At 36.2% G+C, this 19,471-nt stretch overlaps 1 protein-coding gene across 1 annotated transcript in view; it reads left to right on the forward strand.

The window, feature by feature from the left end:
* SOS1 (SOS Ras/Rac guanine nucleotide exchange factor 1) overlaps positions 1–16,878 on the forward strand; it is a 266,745-nt gene extending 249,867 nt beyond the window's left edge. The window contains exons 18-23 of the mRNA XM_007945049.1: positions 5,203–5,375; positions 5,575–5,691; positions 6,936–7,197; positions 13,398–13,442; positions 15,074–15,192; positions 16,387–16,878. Coding sequence (XP_007943240.1) covers positions 5,203–5,375; positions 5,575–5,691; positions 6,936–7,197; positions 13,398–13,442; positions 15,074–15,192; positions 16,387–16,878 — 1,208 coding nt within the window. The remainder of the gene's footprint in view (positions 1–5,202; positions 5,376–5,574; positions 5,692–6,935; positions 7,198–13,397; positions 13,443–15,073; positions 15,193–16,386) is intronic.
* The last annotated feature ends 2,593 nt before the right edge of the window (positions 16,879–19,471 follow it).

Below are 19,471 nucleotides of genomic sequence, written 5' to 3' on the forward strand. Positions count from 1 at the left end.
TGTATTTAAGGGTGCCTTCCAAGTTTCAACAAAATTCAGTGCCTTATTACACATGGCTGCTTCGTTTAGAATGCCCTTCCATTTTATTCTACCCATTAAACTTCCATTTACTCTTTGAGACTCATTTAAGCATCACCTCATCTCTGATGCTTTTTCTAACTCTGCCAGCTTGAAGCATAGTTAGGCACGCCTCCTTTGTACTCTCAAGGCACCTTATGCATCACTAGTAACATGTTGTTGTTGTTCTTATGTGCCGTCAAGTCAGCCCCGACTCATAGCGACCCCTCCTTGGGTTTCCGAGACAGTATCACTACGGAAGTAGGATTGCCCAACCTTAGGTGCCATCAAATTGGCTCCAGCTCATAGCAACCATATGTACAACAGAATAAAACACTGCCGGGTCCTGCACCATCCTTCAAATCCTTGCTATACTTGAGCCCATCGTTGCAGCCCCTGTATCAGTACATCTCGTTGAGGGTCTTCTCCTTTTCGCTGACCCTCTTCTTTCCTAAGCATGGTATCCTCCTCCTCCAGGGATCTGTTCCATCTGACATGACCACAGTACATGAGACAAAGCCTCATGCTTCTAAGGAGCCTTCTGGCCGCACTTCCTCCAGGACAAATTTGTTGGTTCTTCTGCCAGTCCATGGTATTTTCAATATTCTGTGCCAAGACCACAGTTCAATCATATCAGTTCGTCAGTCTTCTTTGTTCATTCCCCAACTTTCACATGCATATGAAGTTATTGCTAATACCTTGGCTTGGGTTAGGCACACCATAGTCTTCAAAGTAACATCTTTGCTTCTTAACACTTTAAAGAGGTTTTTTGGAGCAGATTTGCCCAATGTCATACGATGTCTGATATCTTGACTGTTGCTTCCATGGGTGTTGATTGTGGATTCAAGTGAAATGAAATCCCTGACAACCTCAATCTTTTCCCCATTTATCATGATGCTGCTTATTAGTCCAGTTGTGAGGATTTTTGGGTTTTTTTATGTTGAGGTATAATCCATGCTGAAGACTTTAGTCTTTGATCTGCATCAATAAGTGCTTCAAGTCATCTTCACTTTCAGCAAGTAAGGTTGTGTCATCTGCATACCACAGTTTGTTAATGAGTGTTCCTCCAATCCTAATGCCATGTTCTTCTTCATACAGTCCAGGTTTTCAAATTATTTGCTTACATACAAATTGAATTAAGTATGATGAAAGAGTACAACCCTGACTCACACTCTTCCTGATTTTAAACCATGTAGTATCCCCTTGTTTTGTTTGAACTACAGCCTCTTGGTCTATATATAGATTTCTCATGAGCACAATTAAGTCTTCTGGAATTCCCATTCTTTGCAATGTTATCCATAATTTGTTATGATACACACAGTTGAATCCCTTTGCATAGTCAATAAAACACAGGTAAACATCTCTCTGATATTCTTTGCTTTGAGCCAAGATCCATCTGACATCAGCAAGGATATCCCTCATTACACGTCTTTTTATGAATCCAGCTTGAATTTCTGGAAGTTCCCTGTCAATATATTGCTGCAGTTGTTTTTGAATTATCTCAGCAAAATTTTACTTGTGTGTGATAGTAATGATATTGTTCACTAATTTCTACATTCTCTTAGATCACCTTTCTTAGGAATGGGCACAAATATTGATCTCTTCCAGTCAGTTTTCCAGGTAACTCTCTGCCAAATTTCTTGGCATAAACAAGTAAGTGCCTCCTGTGATGCATCCATTTGTTGAAATATCTCACTGAGTATTCTATCAATTCATGGAGCCTTGTTTTTCACCAATTCCTTCATTGCAGCTTGGATCTTCCTTCAGTATCATTGGTTCTTGATTGTATGTCCTGAAATTGTTGAACATTGAGCATTTCTTCACGGTATAGTGACTCTGTGTTTTCGTTCCATCTTCTTTTGATTCTTCCTGCATCATTCAATATTTTGCCCATAGAATCCTTCAGTATTACAACATGAGGCTAGAATTTTTTCTTCAATTCTTTCGGCTTGAGAAATGCTGAATGTTTTTTTCCCTTTTGGTTTTCTAACTCCAGGTCTTTGCACATTTCATTATCTACTTTATTTTTTCCTCTTGGTACATAAATCATCTTTACAGCTCTTGTATTTCATCATTTCTTCCATTAGATTTAACTACTCTCCATTCAAGAGCACGTTTCAGAGTCTATTCAGACATCCATTTTGGTCTTTTCCTCCTTTCCTGACTTTTTAATGACCATTTGTTCCTTCCTGTATGATGTTCTTGATGTCATCCCACATCTCATCTAGTCCTCGATCATTGCTGTTCAGTGCACCAAATCTCTTCTTTAGATGGTCTCTAAATTCAGGTGGGATATATTCAGGGTTACACTTTGGCTTTTATACACTTGTTCAACTTCAACTTCAACTTGCATATGAGCAATTGATGATCTATTCCACAATCAGCTCCTGGCCTTGTTTTGACTGAAGATATCAGTCTCTATTGCCTCTTTCCAAATATGTAGTTGATCTGATTCTTGTATTCTATCTGGTGGGGTCGACGTATATAGCCGCCATTTGTGTTGTTGAAAAAAGGTATTTACAACAAATAAGTTGTTGGTTTTGCAAACATCTGTCATGCAATCTCTGGCATCATTTCTATCACCAAGGCCATTATTTTCCAACTACTGCTGTTTTTCTTTTTTTCACATTTTCACATTCCAATCCCCAATAATAATCAGTGCATCTTGATTGCATGTTTGGTCAATTTCAGACTGCAGAAGTTGGTAAGACTCTTCAGTTCTTTCATCTTTGGCTTTACTGGTTGGTGCATAAATTTGAATAATAGTAGTATTAACTGGTCTTCTTGTAGGTATATGGATATTATCCTGTCACTGACAGTGTTGCACTTCAGGATACATCTCGAAACATTCTTTGTGACAGTGAACACCATGCCATTCCTTTTTAATGTGTCATTCCCAGTATAGTAGACTATATGATTGTCTGATTCAGAATGTCAATGCCAGTCCATTTCAGCTCACTAATGCCTAGGTTATAAATATTTATGTGTTCCATTACATTTTTGACAACTTCCAATTTTCCTACATTCATATTTCATACATTCCACATTCCAATTATTAATGGATGTTTGCAGCTGTTTTTTTTTTTTGAGTTGTGCCCTGTCAGCAAATGAAGGTCCCAAAAGCTTTACTCCGTCTGCATCATTAAGGTCAACTCTGCTTTGAGGAGGCAGTTCTTCCCCAGTCCTATTTTGAGTGTCTTCCAGCCTGAAGGACTCATCTTCTGGCACTACATCAGAAAATGTTTCAGGGCTATTCTTAAAGTTTTCTAGTAATATATCAGACAGTGTTTCATTGCTATTCATAAGGTTTTTTTCACTGGCCATTTTATTCAGAAGTGGATGGCCCCATCCTTCTTCCCAATTTGTCTTAGTCTAGAAGCTCTACTAAAATCTGTCCACCATGGGTGACCCCGCTGGTATTTGAAATATTGGTGGCATAGCCTCAACCTCACAGCAACATGCAAGCCACCACAGTACAACAAACTGAGAGATGAGTGGTGGAGTAATAATAAATGGTGTAATAATAAATGGAGTAATAATAAATAATAAATAGTGGAGTAATAATAAAGAGCTCTGGTGGTGTAGTGGTTAAAAGCATCTGGCTGCTAACCAGAAGGTCCATGGTTCAAACCCCCAGCTGCTCCATGGAAGAAAGATGAGGCAGTTTGCTGCTGTAAAGATTTGCAGTCTTAGAAACCCAGTGGGGGTCACTATGAGTCAGAATCAACTCAGTGGCAGTGAGTTTGGTACTAGTAATATAACACTTACCAAATTGTACTGTTGGCCCACATTCAAAGCTCTGACCTCCTTGAGGTGAAGGACTGTGTGTGTTTTGTTCATCACTCGGTCTGCAGTATGTAATGCAGTGTTTGGCACACAGCAGGGACTCAGTACATATATACTGAGTGAATGAACTAAGATATTCACAACTCTTTCTCTCCCAAATCATCACAGTACTTTTAGGGGAAAGACAGAAGCATAAAAGAATAAAGCTAGAATAGCAACAATAGCATCAACAATCATAATACCTAATTAAGCATTTACTTTTTGTCAGGCACTATTCCAAGCCTTGGAGTCCAAGAGTGGCATAAGCAGTTCACATACTCAGCTGCGAACCAAAAGGCTGGAGATTCTCATCTACTCAGAGGCACCTCAGAATAAAGGCCTGATGATCTATTTTCAGAAAATCAGCCATTGAAAGCCCTTTGGAGCACACTGTATTCTGATACATAGAGTTGCCATGAGTCAGAATCAACTCTATGGCAACTGGTTTTATTCTAAGCCAATACATAAATTCACTCATGTATTTCTCACGCTATCACCATTTTACAAATGAGAAAACTGAAGCAGAGAGAAGTTAAGCAACTTGTGCAAGATCACATAAGTAGAAAGCAGAGCTGCCTTCAGAACCTTAATTCTTGAACAGAAAGGAACTTAAGTGTTCCCAGTACCAGAGGGTTATATAAAGAACTAAAGTGCCTGCTACTCTGTTTATTCTCCTGCTCATCCAGTGCACAACCTGCAGTGATAGGGAAACAAGAACTCAGTTACCAAATTACCACTAAGCTTGAAAGTACCGAAGACCAGGATATACCTAAATCATATATAGTCCTGTGTTTGCTAAGCTTGCATATCCTTCCACATTTCTAGGAGTAAGCTTACCCAAACAGCACTACCTCTGAATTGCAAATTGTAACTACCTTTTGTGTGGTCTCAAGAGCTGAATGTGCAGAAAATGTGATTCTCTAAATTTAGCATTTTCCCCTTTTGCCAAAAAATATGTTTACTAGTGATAAGGTTATTTTTCACATTGCTTTAACAAAACCATGATTTCTGTTAAATAACAATGATTTGTGTATATGGAAAATTGGTTACTTAATCCTCCTGAAACAACTGTTATTAAATTCAGTCTCCCTTTTGCTGGGTATTTATAAAATATAAGCCTTTCACAGAAGAATGTGATGCTTATAAAAATCTTTTCTGGTATTTACTTTGCTTTTCTTTATTTTTCATAGCCTGGATTTCTTTGCCTTGATTATTTGGTTATGATTTCTTTGCTTTGATTATTTGCTATATGCCATGTGGGAAAGAAAACAAACTAGCTTTTTCCTTTTTGTCCTGAAACAATTTCATTATATCTTCTAGGAATTTATTTAACTAATATCTTGAAAACAGAAGAAGGCAACCCTGAGGTTCTAAAAAGACACGGAAAAGAACTTATAAACTTTAGCAAAAGGAGGAAAGTAGCAGAAATAACAGGAGAGATCCAGCAGTACCAAAATCAGCCTTATTGTTTACGAGTAGAATCAGATATCAAAGTAAGTTGAATTACTTAAGGAACATATATCTGATTAAATTTATAAACTGCCTAATGAAAAGCAGGTTTATTGGGTAGAGAAGGAAGAGGAAAATAAAACTTAAATCATTTAAAATGTTTTCTCAATGTACTTTCATGGATTAAACTGAATTTAAAATATTTAATATTAATAATTGTTTATTCCTTTGCATTTGTTTCAGAGGTTCTTTGAAAACTTGAATCCAATGGGAAATAGCATGGAAAAAGAATTTACAGATTATCTTTTCAACAAATCCCTAGAAATAGAACCACGAAACCTTAAGCCTCTCCCAAGATTTGTAAGCATTCATGTATTTATGTATTTTTTCACATCTATATATTTTGTGTATACAGTTGTCATCTACATTTGGTGATGACACGGCTATGATACATATTAGAGAGATCTGATTTCTGTAAAGATATTCAGGGTTGAGGTGCACATGTGACTAAAAGTAAAGAATAACTGCTTCACATATATACCCAGAGATATCCCACTTGGTTCCAAATAAATGAACATTTATTTCAAATAAATTTGAACATACCTTGATAAGATAAGAAATTGGGCAAATGTGTAAGCTTTTTATTAAATTGTTTAACAAAAGAAATATAATTCAAGATTTATTTTAATGACAGGAAATGTGATTAATTTATACTGATTGACCTACAATAATTTTTCTTTTTTTTTAAGTAACAACTTATTAGAACTTAATAACCATGAATCATTAGCTATAAAAATATCACGTTTGGCTAAAGATACTTTGGGAAAGTAAAGTTTCTGTTTTTGTTTTTTCTTTCTTATTCTTTATTATTATTATTTCTTAATTATGTACCATATCCTCTCACTGCTCTATGATCTCTCTTATATGTAAGAAAGTCAAGAATGTGAAAGTAAATATAAACCTATGAACTAGAACTTACGTAGTTACCAGAAAACAACTTCTCAGTCCTGAAACAGTTTTTAGTAAGATAGATTAAAAACAGCAAACTGAAAATAGGTAGTCTGCTCCTTTGAAGCACACTAATATCACTGAGACATGGTTAATAGGAGAGGAAAATGCTGTAAAACTAATAAACACACAGATGAAAACTTTGGCAACTTAATGCATTTATAAATAACTTAAGTGGTCTTGATGGCATCACTGTATTATAGCATACTAAGGAGTTGTAATTTATAATGATGCTTCTGACTTTTCCAGAAGGTTCAATTTTTTCACAGTAGTCCATTTTAAAAACCAGAGAAGACAACAAAATTCTAGAAAGATTTCCAATGAAAAATATTAAAATAATAAACACTGGTATTTATAGGATTAATACTCAGTTATCTGAAGTAAATAATTTCCTAACAATGTAGATAGCCTTAGCAAAGTGGGATATTTTAATAATGCTTTAACTTGGACACTTTGATTGGAATCCTTATCCAATTTAATTATTAGTGATTTATGGTTTTCCTAGAAATTAGTTGCATTTTACCAGGCACAAAAAGAAAAAACTTCCTTTCTATTATGGTCTTTTAAATAATATATTTCTTTTGATATGTCTACAGCCAAAAAAATACAGCTATCCCTTAAAATCTCCTGGTGTCCGTCCATCAAACCCAAGACCAGGTACTATGAGACATCCCACACCTCTGCAGCAGGAGCCAAGGAAGATTAGTTACAGTAGGATCCCTGAAAGTGAAACAGAAAGTACAGCATCTGCACCAAATTCTCCAAGAACACCGTTAACACCTCCTGCTTCTGGTGCTTCCAGTGCCACAGATGTTTGCAGCGTATTTGATTCTGATCATTCGAGCCCTTTTCATTCAAGTAGGTGCTAAAAATTCTTAAGTGCCTTAAAGTAATTATGAATATCATACATGCTAAAGGGAAAAAAGAATCTCTAGTATAATTGTTTGTGAACTTAAAGATAAGTCAAATACCATTTCAACAAATATTACAAAAATAGAAAATCCAGCAACTTCCAGTTTTTTTAAAAAAAAATCTGTTCAAATAACCTTCTTTAAATTTATTATACTTCACTAAAGGTCCTGCAACGAAATTGCTAATTTAAGCATCATTTAATCATTTATTTTCAGTTTATGAGTTTAAAATGAATCCATCCTATCCAGAGAAAACAAAGATAATTTAAAATCTGCAGGGAATGTCATTCCTGTATTAAATGCTACCTCCGGAATTGTCATATGTAACTGTTACTGAGTACATCATTCCCTCCCCACCAAACTCTGTAGTAGCTTCTAACTTTGTATTGTATCAAATTCAAACTCCTACTTAACCATTTCTTAAGCAATCCCGTTTTGCTGATGGTGTATTAAAAAACCCACTGCCATCAAGTCGATTCCAACTCATAGTGACCCTGTAGGACAGAGTAGAACTGCCCCATAGGATTTCCAAGGCTGTAACCTTTACAGAAGCAGACTGTCTCATCTTTCTACCATGGACTGGGCGGTGGGTTCCAACTGCTGACTTTTTGAGTAGCAGCCCAGTGCTCCTGATGGTATATAGTGCCTGCTATTCAGCATCACTGAGTTGGAATCAATTTGACAGCAACAGATTTGCTTTTAGTTTTTATAGTATACTATCTTTTAAGCCCAGACATACAAAACTCACAAACTATATACTGTTTCTTTTTTCTTTTTCTAGAAACTATTTCTTATCCCTCTCATTTTTGACTAGTGCTATCCAACAGAAAAATAAATATCAGTCACTTGTACAGTTTTAAATTACCTTGTTGTTGTTGTTGTTGTTATGTGCCGTCGAGTCGGCTCCGACTCACAGCGACCCCTCCTTGGGTTTCTGAGGCAGTATCACTACGGAAGTAGGATTGCCCAACCTTCCTTCCAAGGAGTGGCTGGAGGGTTTGAACCGCCAGCCTTCTGGTTAGCAGTCAAGTGCTTTAGCCACTATGCTACCAGAGCTCCTTTAAATTACCTAGTGGCCACATTAAGCAAAAGTAAAAAAGAGTTAAGTGAAATTTGTTTTAATAATAAATTTTATTTAACCCAGTATATTCAAAATATTGCCACTTGGACATGTAATCCATATAAAAATTAATAAATGAAATATTTTAAATTCTTTTTTTATTAAATCTTCATAATCCAGTGTGCATTTTACTCTTACAGCACATCTCAGTTCACAGGAGCCATATTTAAGTGCTCAATAACTACATATGGCCGGTGGCTACCAGGCTGTATACCTTAGCTTGGGCCCTGAGAAAAAGCTAACTTTTGTTGCTAGATCACACTGTTTCCATCAGTTCTCTAATCGATTTCACATGGAACTTTACAGCTGTACTGAAAACACACAACCCTCTTCATTTATCCATTTTTAAACCAAAACTTGAAATTCATTCACCTTTAACTTTGTCCTAACCACTTCTATGTGCTTTTCCCATTGGCTTTCTGAGCTACTAGTGCAGATCAAGGTCTATCCTACTGTTTGACAGAACAGAATCCTGTGTTTAGAGGCACCATGATATAGTCATGGAGGAGGAGGCTTGGAAACTGTGGCCTAGGGTTAGGAATCCTGGTTTGTCATCCCAATCTGGTTATGAGCTTTCTGATTCTAAATAAAATGTTTATTCTGTGCCTTCTGGGATCAAACTACATTTTTAAGATTTATTCCAGTTCAGAGAATTGGATTTTTTAACAAAAATCTACTTAAAGTTATTCTTTGAGGAATATTATTTTGAGATTTGGCCTAGAATCTGTGTGTTATATTTGAAGTTACCCAACAATCTGTCTTGTTTTCACTTTCTAAAGTATAATTGCCTGGAGAGTTACAACATCTCAGCTGTATTTGGCAACTGAGGATTGTGAAGTCATGTTATTTACAGAGTAAGCTTTCAGATACTTTTGATGAGTTCAAATAATAAACACCTGGTTAAGGAAAAAAAATCCAATTTATTGTCACCAGTCCCCTAAATTAAGTAATAAAATAAAACTAGCATTTTTTGCAATATGCCTGACCTGAAATCATTTATTCATTGAACTATTTGTAGGGTTTTTTGTTTTGTTTTGTTTCTCTAGAACAGAGGGCTATGGTCTGTATAAGTGTTCCCACATGAGTGAATTATTGAAACTATTGAGAGCCATCAATTGCAAATTCTACTTTTCTTAGTTCAAGAAGTAGCTGAAATATGGCAGAAATGGGAGACCAAGAGATGTTCATTAAGTTTTCTATTAGTGCTGTATCTTTAAGTGATTAGTCAGCCAGGAAAGAAAGAATCATTTTGGGATATAGTGTGCTGGGCCCAGTGCTTTGGCAGTGGAGTAGGATTAACTTAAAACAGCTGGGCAAGTGAAGGAAACCCTATTTTAGGAGTTTGGCTTTGTAAGCTTAGATTTGAGGGTTCTCTCAATTTTTCCTCCTTTATGATAAAAAAAAAGCCCCTCTTATTACTCCTTTTGCTCTTATTAAAACTGAAAATAACTGATTTTGAAATCAAGCAATCCAGCATGATACAAACCATCTGTAAGCATAATCAGTCTCTGGCTTTACACTTGCTTGTCAGTGGTTCATGTGCAGTAAAGGTCCTTGCCTGCTTTTGACCCCTTCTACTTAGCTAATAATGCTAGTGCTGTAAAGCTAGTGCTGTAAAGAGCTCCCAACTTGCTACCCACTGTGTTGCCACCAGAGTAAACACCTACTTCCAAGTTTCCCTCACGGCCTAGTGGGAAAGAGCGGCCATGCTTAGATTCTTGGATCATCTGAACATATTCCACTCAATACAAAGCAGTAGAAAGTTCCATTGCTTAACTTTTTCAAAAGGCAAAGTTTGACTAGAATTATTGATCGGCTATAGTGGTGGTATTCTTTTGTTCCTTTTATAATCATCCCCCCTAACCCCAAATAATCTCGTTTTAAATTTATAATTCATTCATTCCACTTGCATCTATTGCACATCTTACTCCTTGTGAAGCACTTACACAGACTCTCTGGTAAACATTGCAGTCTTACTGAGAGATGAAAAATAATCAGGATACAAGGAGATTCATAGTCAAATGCTGAGTGAAGACATACATGCTATAGGATTTTAGAGAAAGATGAGCAAGAATGGTCACAGAATGCTTTGAAGATAGTCAGGGGAGGGAACTCTCCACCTACTTGTGCTGCCACCTGTATTCTTGTATATATTGGCCAGGTCTACCTTCAAGGTTATAATGACAATGTCTGGGAAAAGAGAAAAGACCACCTAGCTGGCAGCTTTGTTTCTGCTGTTATAGCAAGGAGGGAAGGAGGGTGAGGTGCCTCTCATTGCCTTCCTGTCTGAAGATTGCCTGCATGATCATGAGAGGGAGCCAGAGGGTATCCTGTCTGTGGCTATAGATGGGCTTCCTCTCTTCTGTCACTAGGGGAAGCTTCAGCAGGAGGAAGATGTATTCCAGGCATTTCAGTTTTGAATGCCAGGCTTTTCTTCATGGAGAAACAGCATGTAGGTGGTTAGTTTCTAATCTCAAATACATTTGGGTTTAGCAGACTTTTGTGGTTTTAAAAGTTATCCATCATTTCTATCATCTTTTTTCTATAGGACAATGCTTATTCCATTTTCAAGAATGGAACTCCTTTATAAAGTGGGAGTATCTTCAACAGTGGTTTTAGCCCTGACAGTACCATATAATCCCCTGAAGAACTTTAAGAAAATACCTGTGCCTAGCTCCCAGGGGATTCTGATGTGCAGCCAAGATTGAGAACCACTGGTCTGCCATCTGGGATTTATACTTAACAATTAGTATTTTGTTTAATTAGTTGGATTTCACTAAGTCATCTTAAATGAATTTGTTCAATACCTGGCTGATAAGAATTTCTAGCACAGCTTGATTTCTGGCATATATTGATGTCTAATGCTTGAATAGTTAAAAAAAAAAAAAATTGTTTTATTTAACATTTTCCAGTCATTGGGACCAAATAATTAGTTTCAATTGAGAAACCAGAAAAATGCCCCAAACTTGATAGATGAATGAATCTAACACTGTACTATATATAATATATTCAAAGCCAAGTCTACATCTGTATGTCTGTGTACATAGTGTGTATGCATATGTATAGTCATTCTTTCATAAAAGACTACAATATGTTTTGATTTCATTCCTACATTGTCCTAAATGTATTACCATATTTTTTAGGCTAATCACCAGGAGGTGATAATATTTAATCATTTATTTCCTTTCTAAAAAATAGTGGGAAATCTATAAGTAGGTAAGCACTAGAGTTGGGTTCTCCGTTAATCACAATTAAGTCATAGATACCTAATCATGAAATCACTGACAGAGCAACAAGTACCTGTACATCACAGTATAAAAATGAATTGTCATCTTCTCAAAGATAACTTCTTAGAAGTAGCTGGTTTGTTTTATTTAGTGACTATGGCTTCCAATACTGCCTCGGAAACCCAAGGAGTGATCACGATGAGGCAGGTCCAACTCAACGGCACATAATAACAACAACATGGCTTCCAAATAAATATGATTACATATGGATAGTGGGGTAGAGTATTTGAAATTGGGGCTATCTGAGAAATAAGACCACTGTATCTATATAAGCAATCAAATTAACAGGAGTTATGCATAGTGCCTAAGGAACTTGATTGCTAATCAGAAGGCTGGCAGTTCAAACCCACCAGCCATTCCTCGGAAAGAAGGTTGGGCAATCTACTTCTGTAGTGATAGTGCCTTGGAAACCCAAGGAGGGGTCACTATGAGTCGGGTCCAACTTGACGGCACGTAACAACAACAACATGCCAGATTACTCTTGTTTTAACCAAATAAGTTTGTATTAACAATAGCCCAATTTGTTTCTGAGTGATTGCCTGTTACGCAAAAAAAGAGAGAGGGAAATCTGAATTTTTAAAAATCAACTCTGTCTAGTGTTACGGAATGATTGGAATGATTTAAGTCTATTGGATATTATGTGTTCCATATGTTGGTAAATGAGACATTGTAACATGATTAATATCCTGATTTAAACCAATACACATAGTCCCCAACTTACAACGTAATTGAGTTACAACAAACCACCCTTAGGACAGACTGTTTTTGGCTTCTTATGGTACATCTTATCATTAGGAATATGTGCCACATACAGTGTTGCAGTGCATAATTTGCTGATGCTATCATTTTCAGGTGTTCAGTGGTACAGTACATAAAGACACTGATAATAAGGCAATAATAATGAAAACAACTAATAAAATGAGGTATTTGACTTACATCAGAATGGAACCCCATTGTAAGTCGGGACTACCTGTATAGATCATCCAGCCTTTGTCTCAGTTTTTCTACTTTAATGCTCTTGAGGTTTTGGCTTTTGATTTTCAGTTTTTTTTTCTTAAAAGAATTAATATTGCTGAAATTAGACATTATAAATTTTTCAGTGAGTTTTCTATGTAAAGTATATCTAAGCATCAAGTACTTACTGATTCTTTTGAAAAAGGTTTAAAAACATAGAAGGAACTTTCTATTGTCACTTTCAACCTGTTTAGTAATATCCAAAAATTGTAGTTATTTTGTAATGAGACTATATACTCCAAGAACATGTTTTAAAGGTATGCAGTAATGATATTAATTAAAAATCTCCCTAATATTTTAAATTTATATAACATAAATTTGTTATTTAAGACTTGCTTCACAACAAGTTTTAGTTTTCAGAGTAATCTTTAGTAAATGGCATATTTCTGTATGTCCTACTAAACTCTTTTGCTTGAATTGGGGTATACATTTATTTTTTTAAAAAATAAAAAAAGTCTTCCAATAATATAGTTTTCTCATGAATGCTTTTCATTTAATTACTATGAATTTAAAAGGAATCTTCAAAATTCTCAATGTGATATTAACTCAATTTAATTATTTTTTTCATCTCAAAAGTAAGTAATAATGTGCTTTTACTAAACACTGTTATAACATTCTTTAAAACTGGAATGACAATAACATTTTTATCATAAATCAATTTTTGTAGATGAGTTGAATATATCACTAAAAGAAAAAAAATCTACTCTTTCTTGTTTCCTTTCACAGGCAGCGATACCGTCTTTATCCAAGTTACACTGCCCCATGGCCCAAGTTAGTATATTTGGTTTAAGACTCATAATACTTGCTTTGGCTTGAAAATCAAACCAAGTGTAACCTTTCCTGCAAAAACTCTTCTTGGGTCTGGTAGCATTGGTACCTTGCTTGCAACATCTTAGAAGTGAGGCTTTCACTTGTGCTATCTTTTAATCGTAAATGATTTGCTTTCTTTGAAAAAAGAAAAACTTTTTTCTCTTTTAAAGAACATATCAAATGAGTGGCTTCCACACTTAACCATTTCTCATTTCCAGCTATAGAGTCCTAAGTATACTTTAGTGATCAACTTTGAGAAAGAAGCTAGAGCATGCATGCGCATATGGGAATGCTGGCAACAACATACAGTAGCACTGAACCTGGTGACAGCATAGATTGTAGGCAAATCACTGTAATTCAACTTTAGAAGAGCTCCCTTATAACTATTTAAATTAAAACATTAAGAATTTCATTATAACTATTTGTTTTAAATTTTTTAGTAAACTAACAATTCATTAAATTATTCCATAAATTTCAAGCTAATAAATTATTTTCTTGCTGTCCTTTCACACAAATGATTTCAAAATGTATACAATGGAAATGTCAGTTATGAGCTAAATTAACTAGTCTCTTAAATAAGGCAGGTGATCAAAATGCAGATCATTTGAATAATACTGTATACCAAGTGCTCTTTTTAAGTCTAAATTTGTTGTAATATTTAACTGACAAAGGCTGTGATTTAATGCTTAAAGGGAAAAAGAACCTGTCAAATATCATTTTGAATAATCTTTTTAAAAAGTATTTTTCATATTCTTTGTAGTGTTTATAAACTAGCTAATGACTTGTGTTGTCTTTCAAAGTGTAATTATTTATATGCCTGAATTATACCCTTGCCTACATAAAGGTCTTTTGGATAGCTTCCAATTAGAGGCTTTACTTAACTTTTTGTGCCAGCTCACCAATTCATTCTTAAGTCAGGCTCATTGAAGATTTTAGTGTAATTTCTGTTTTCGTTACTAGGACTGCGTCGATTGTCTTGAATAGCTCCATCCCAGTTAAAATGTTTGGATTAGAATATGATGGAGCTGATTTGCCTATGCCTAAGCAAAATGAGGTCACTCAGAGCCTATGCCTAAGCAAAATGAGGAGAGAGCTCACCCCCAGACCCTAGCTCCTCTCCTTGGCATCCAGTAGCAGAATTGGTGGAGTGAGGCTTTAGGGGCAATGGTTAAGATCAGAAACTCTACTTCCAGGGACTATCCAGTAAGGACAGGGCAATTCTATACCAATAAAATCAGAGAAAAATAAATGAGTCCATCGTGAAAGCTTAATAGAAATTACCACTCCAAAGATTTTCAGTAGTTTGCTGTCTCTCACAGAAATCTGCAAATCAGACCCAATTAAAAATTCTAATAATAAACGAGCAGTGGGATTGTTATTTTATTCAAGAGGCAAAACAACAGGATCTCTTAGGAAGCTTTTTTCTGAAAATTCTGCTAAGAAATTTCTGCATGTGTTTATAGGAGTTTGCTTCAGTAAAGGAAATACTATTGGGTATTGGTTTATTGAACTGCAGTTTGCAGCTAAGCCTTTAAAGGAACGATAAATAAAATTCCTGTGAACTTTTTTTAAAAAAATTTAATATCCTACAGGATCTGCTTCGGTATCATCTATAAGTTTAACCAAGGGCACTGATGAAGTGCCTGTCCCCCCTCCTGTTCCTCCACGAAGACGACCAGAATCTGCCCCAGCAGAATCTTCACCATCTAAGGTAAAGTAAAAAATCCTGTTATCTGGAAACTGGAACCATTACAGATACATTATAAATCAATTATCAACCTAAAGCAATGGGTATTGTCAAGGAAAAAACAAGTTTCTAATCTATAAAGTAAAAGCAATGTTGCCTTAAGCAATTCTTTTAAAACACAGAAAGAGTCATGAAGCTTTGTATGAGACAGCACATTATAAATGAAACTATCTTAGCGTGTGCTAAAAGTCTGTAATAGTGAATTCGACATGCTTTTAAATGGGGTTTTCATGAAAATTCAGAGTTGGAAGATAGCTACTTTTTCTAGCTGTTTAAGTACCTTTCTTGGCCAACTGTTAACTGAGTGGTTCTCAAGCCTGCCTAGAGGGCAGAGCCTAAACAAGGCTGGACACTCTTTGCAGGACATGATATGGTGTTAATAAAGGAAATCTAAAATTATAAAATTAACAGATAATTTATGTTAATTAGAAATCATACTAGATTGAGTGATAGGCAAGCAGTAGCAAATGACATTTCAAGAAAAATTAAGATAAAAACTTAAAATTGAGAAAAAAAATATGTTCCCTATGAATTGACAGAAACCCCCATTTCAAATACTGGTATGCGTCCCTTAACGTCTGTTTGGACAAAGTCCAACTACCTATAAGTCAGTGGGGAAAGCGCTCTATTTCTATTTATTATGTCTCCCTAATGGTTTTAAAGGCTCCAAACCCAGACTCTTGCATCACTGGACCTAGGCAGAGGACATGGCTCTGGGCACAGGCTCTCAGGCTTTGGCAGACAGGCAGGTGGGCAGAACTATGTGTCGGGCAGGGTGGACTCAGTCTACTCTCTTCCCTCTCACTTTCTCTCACTGCTTTACCCTGCCCTCCCAGCTGCTGGCACCCCTTCCTCTGGCCTCTGACAGCAGCTCTAGCAGCAGTGGTGGAAGCAGTGTTGTCGAGGACAACTAGAAATGGGCTCCCATAAGACTATAATATGATGTTCACCCAACAGCCAAATCATATAACATGCTATTTCACAGAATGTATCATTGATGTTAAGTGACGTATACCTGTATATGGCAGAATTCCCTGGTCCACACATAGATTTCTGCCAAAAGCATGTTTGAAAACCCTAACTTAATTCTTAATATATTCATGGTACTATATAAATTATTAATAAATGTGAATTTTATTCTTTTTTCATTTGTGTCAGATGATGTCTAAGCATTTGGACAATCCCCCAGCAATTCCACCTAGGCAACCCACATCAAAAGTTTATTCACCACGATACTCAATATCAGACCGGACCTCTATATCAGACCCTCCTAAAAGTCCTCCCTTATTGCCACCACGAGAACCTGTGAGGACACCTGATGTTTTCTCAAGCTCACCACTACATCTCCAACCTCCCCCTCTGGGCAAAAAAAGTGACCATGGCAATGCGTTCTTCCCAAACAGCCCTTCCCCCTTTACACCACCTCCTCCTCAAACACCTTCTCCTCACGGCACAAGAAGGCATCTGCCATCACCACCATTGACGCAAGAAGTGGACCTTCATTCCATTGCTGGGCCGCCTGTTCCTCCACGACAAAGCACTTGTCAACATATTCCTAAACTCCCTCCAAAAACTTATAAAAGGGAGCACACACACCCATCCATGCACAGAGACGGACCACCACTGTTGGAGAATGCCCATTCTTCCTGAGTTCCTCTGTACTGGGATGTACATTTCCTAGCCCCAAGTCCATTGCTGGCAATGGATGCACTGAATGTGCCAGCACTGAGGAGTTACAGTGAGAACTCCAAACACTAATGACTCTACTTCAAGATGCAGTATAAGATAATGAATTTTAACCTAGACGTAATTATAAAATGAGATTGGTATTCCAGTTTAGAATATGGAAAAACTGTTCTAGAGGAATTGGACAACTGATTACATCTGAAAATCAAGTAAAGGGACTTTTTTTTTCCAGCCAATAGGTGGGAGTCCTTTTTTTGTGAAGTGATCTTTATCATTAAAGGGATGGAAAACAGTCTAGTGTCCAGCAGGCCCACATAATGACAGTTTTTGTAATTCAAAATATTATGCACTTTTTAGAAAAAAAAACTCAAACAGGGATCTTAATACCCTCCTTTGTTTTTCTTTGCTTTACTCTTCCTACCTTAGAATATTTTCTTAAAAATCATTAAAAGGACTGTGAGGAAAGGCTGTGGTGCCAACCTTGTGGGACTCAAGGCCCAGCTGTACTACAGTCCTGTTTACAGATTATTACAGTGAATCGAAGGGGTACCGAGGCTTCACCAAAGAGGTACTTTTTTTTTTCTTTTAAAGAATAATTATACCAATTTTAAGAGCATTCCTCCCCCCTACACACACACATACACACACTCCCCACACACACAACACGTGGTGGTGTTGCCTTCAAACGAGAAGTTCTGTGTCATGAACATGAGAGAAGAACTTTTTTAAAAATGTAACTGTTAAGTATACGATTTACATTTAGGAGACTGTTAAATCTATGGCTAGGTTGTCATTTCCCTTTCTCCCACAAGGTTTACTGGTATTCCCTGTCATGGCTTATAGCTGTCTCTCTAACCTTATTATGGAAATGCAGTCACCCAATGTGAAAAGGAGCACTTGCTGGGCATCACTGACACCATTCATGTTTTACTAATAGTTGAGTAATCAGCATATCTAGAATTACCTTGCATTGCCTAAATCATATGTATATAATGAATGTGACATAATATACCTGGCAGGTCTGTTTTAATTTAATTGAATAAAGATGCGAATACTTTTTTGGCTGGCATATATTAAATTATTATATGAAGAAAATGGTCGATTCTTTTTTCTTTCAGTTGGAACACGCACACAAACACTAAGAATAAAAGCATGTATTGTGGTACGCCTTGGTTTCTAGTTCTGTATGTATGCTTTAATCTTAAAGAATGATCTAAAGTTGCAGTTTGGCATGCAGGAAAATATTTGGTTAGAATAGGATGGGTTTCTGTTAAGTGGAATTTCATATGTTTTTTTAATTTCCTAGGCAACATATATGCAGTTTGTTAAAGTTTATATTAAACATGCTACTACCTTGCTTGAGGTCTTTTGCTCTATAAAAATTATTCATAATAGAACATCTACCTGCCTCATTAATACCATAATATGAATTATTCATTAAGCTTATGTACTACTCTTCTGAGTCTAACAAATACTGTGACTGAAATGCATGCAACTTGTTGAAGAAAAGGTTTTCTTACTCTCCACTATAATGTCTGTGAAATGTGTGCAGTATTCCATCTATAGAGTGAATCATCAGTTCATTATTATCCCCATGTGTCTTCTGGATAATGAAGCCACATTTTAGCAATTCTGTTAGCCATACCATTAGAGACATTTTTAGAAGTGCTGCATCATGGGGGAAACTTAGAACTTTGATAAGTTCCTGTGATATTTATTAGAGCGTTACAGTGTACATCATCATAGTACAGTATATAGTCTTTTGGAGACCAGAAAGTATGTTGATTGCATCATCAAGCAGTTCATCCTATCATACGTATCCTTTCTTATTTATTTGTTAGAGTTGAATCTTTTTGTTTAATATCTATGCCATTCTTATTCTGGTAGCCAGTTTTCTCTTTGTAAAATATGTCTTTTAAAAGTCTAAAATATGAATTTCAAATCCCTTCTTGCATGCAAAGTGTCCATAAGGCCATCCATTCAACAAATATTTATCTAAGCTCACTTACTAGTGCTGCTACAATTAATCATAAAGCACATTTCAGAATATCCCATGATTGTTTATTAGACCAGCCTCAATGTCCCTAGATATTTCTCCTTTAAATTGCTTATTGACCACTTCTCTAATTACCCCACTCCAAATAAGACCCTGAGAAAAGTCACATTGGGGCCTATTCAATATCTGTCCAGCCAGTGTGTTAGCCTTCAATAAGATGATGACCCCTTTTCAACCTGCCTGATCCTATAATGAGGACAAACTCAGATTTGGAGTTCTAATCATATTCCCAATGGGAACCATTCTTCTCCCTGTGGTTCTAGGAGACCACTTCACTGTGCATCAGCTTTATATACATTGTGGATAGAAGATGTTATTCTGAAGTGTGTCATTTGAGTAAAAATATTTCTGCAGTGGTAACTGAGTAGAAAAATTCCAACTGGATGTCCTCAGGTGGAGGTGAGAAAATGGTATCTTTGCCTTCTTCGCATGTTAATTATTAACTAGCTGACAAATTTATCCTTTATAGTTACTAGAATTGTACTTCATCAGGGATATGTG

Source organism: Orycteropus afer, unplaced genomic scaffold (assembly GCF_000298275.1).
Source record: "Orycteropus afer afer isolate SDZICR_OR568_19922 unplaced genomic scaffold, OryAfe1.0 scaffold00131, whole genome shotgun sequence".
Classification (NCBI taxonomy): Eukaryota; Metazoa; Chordata; class Mammalia; order Tubulidentata; family Orycteropodidae; genus Orycteropus; species Orycteropus afer.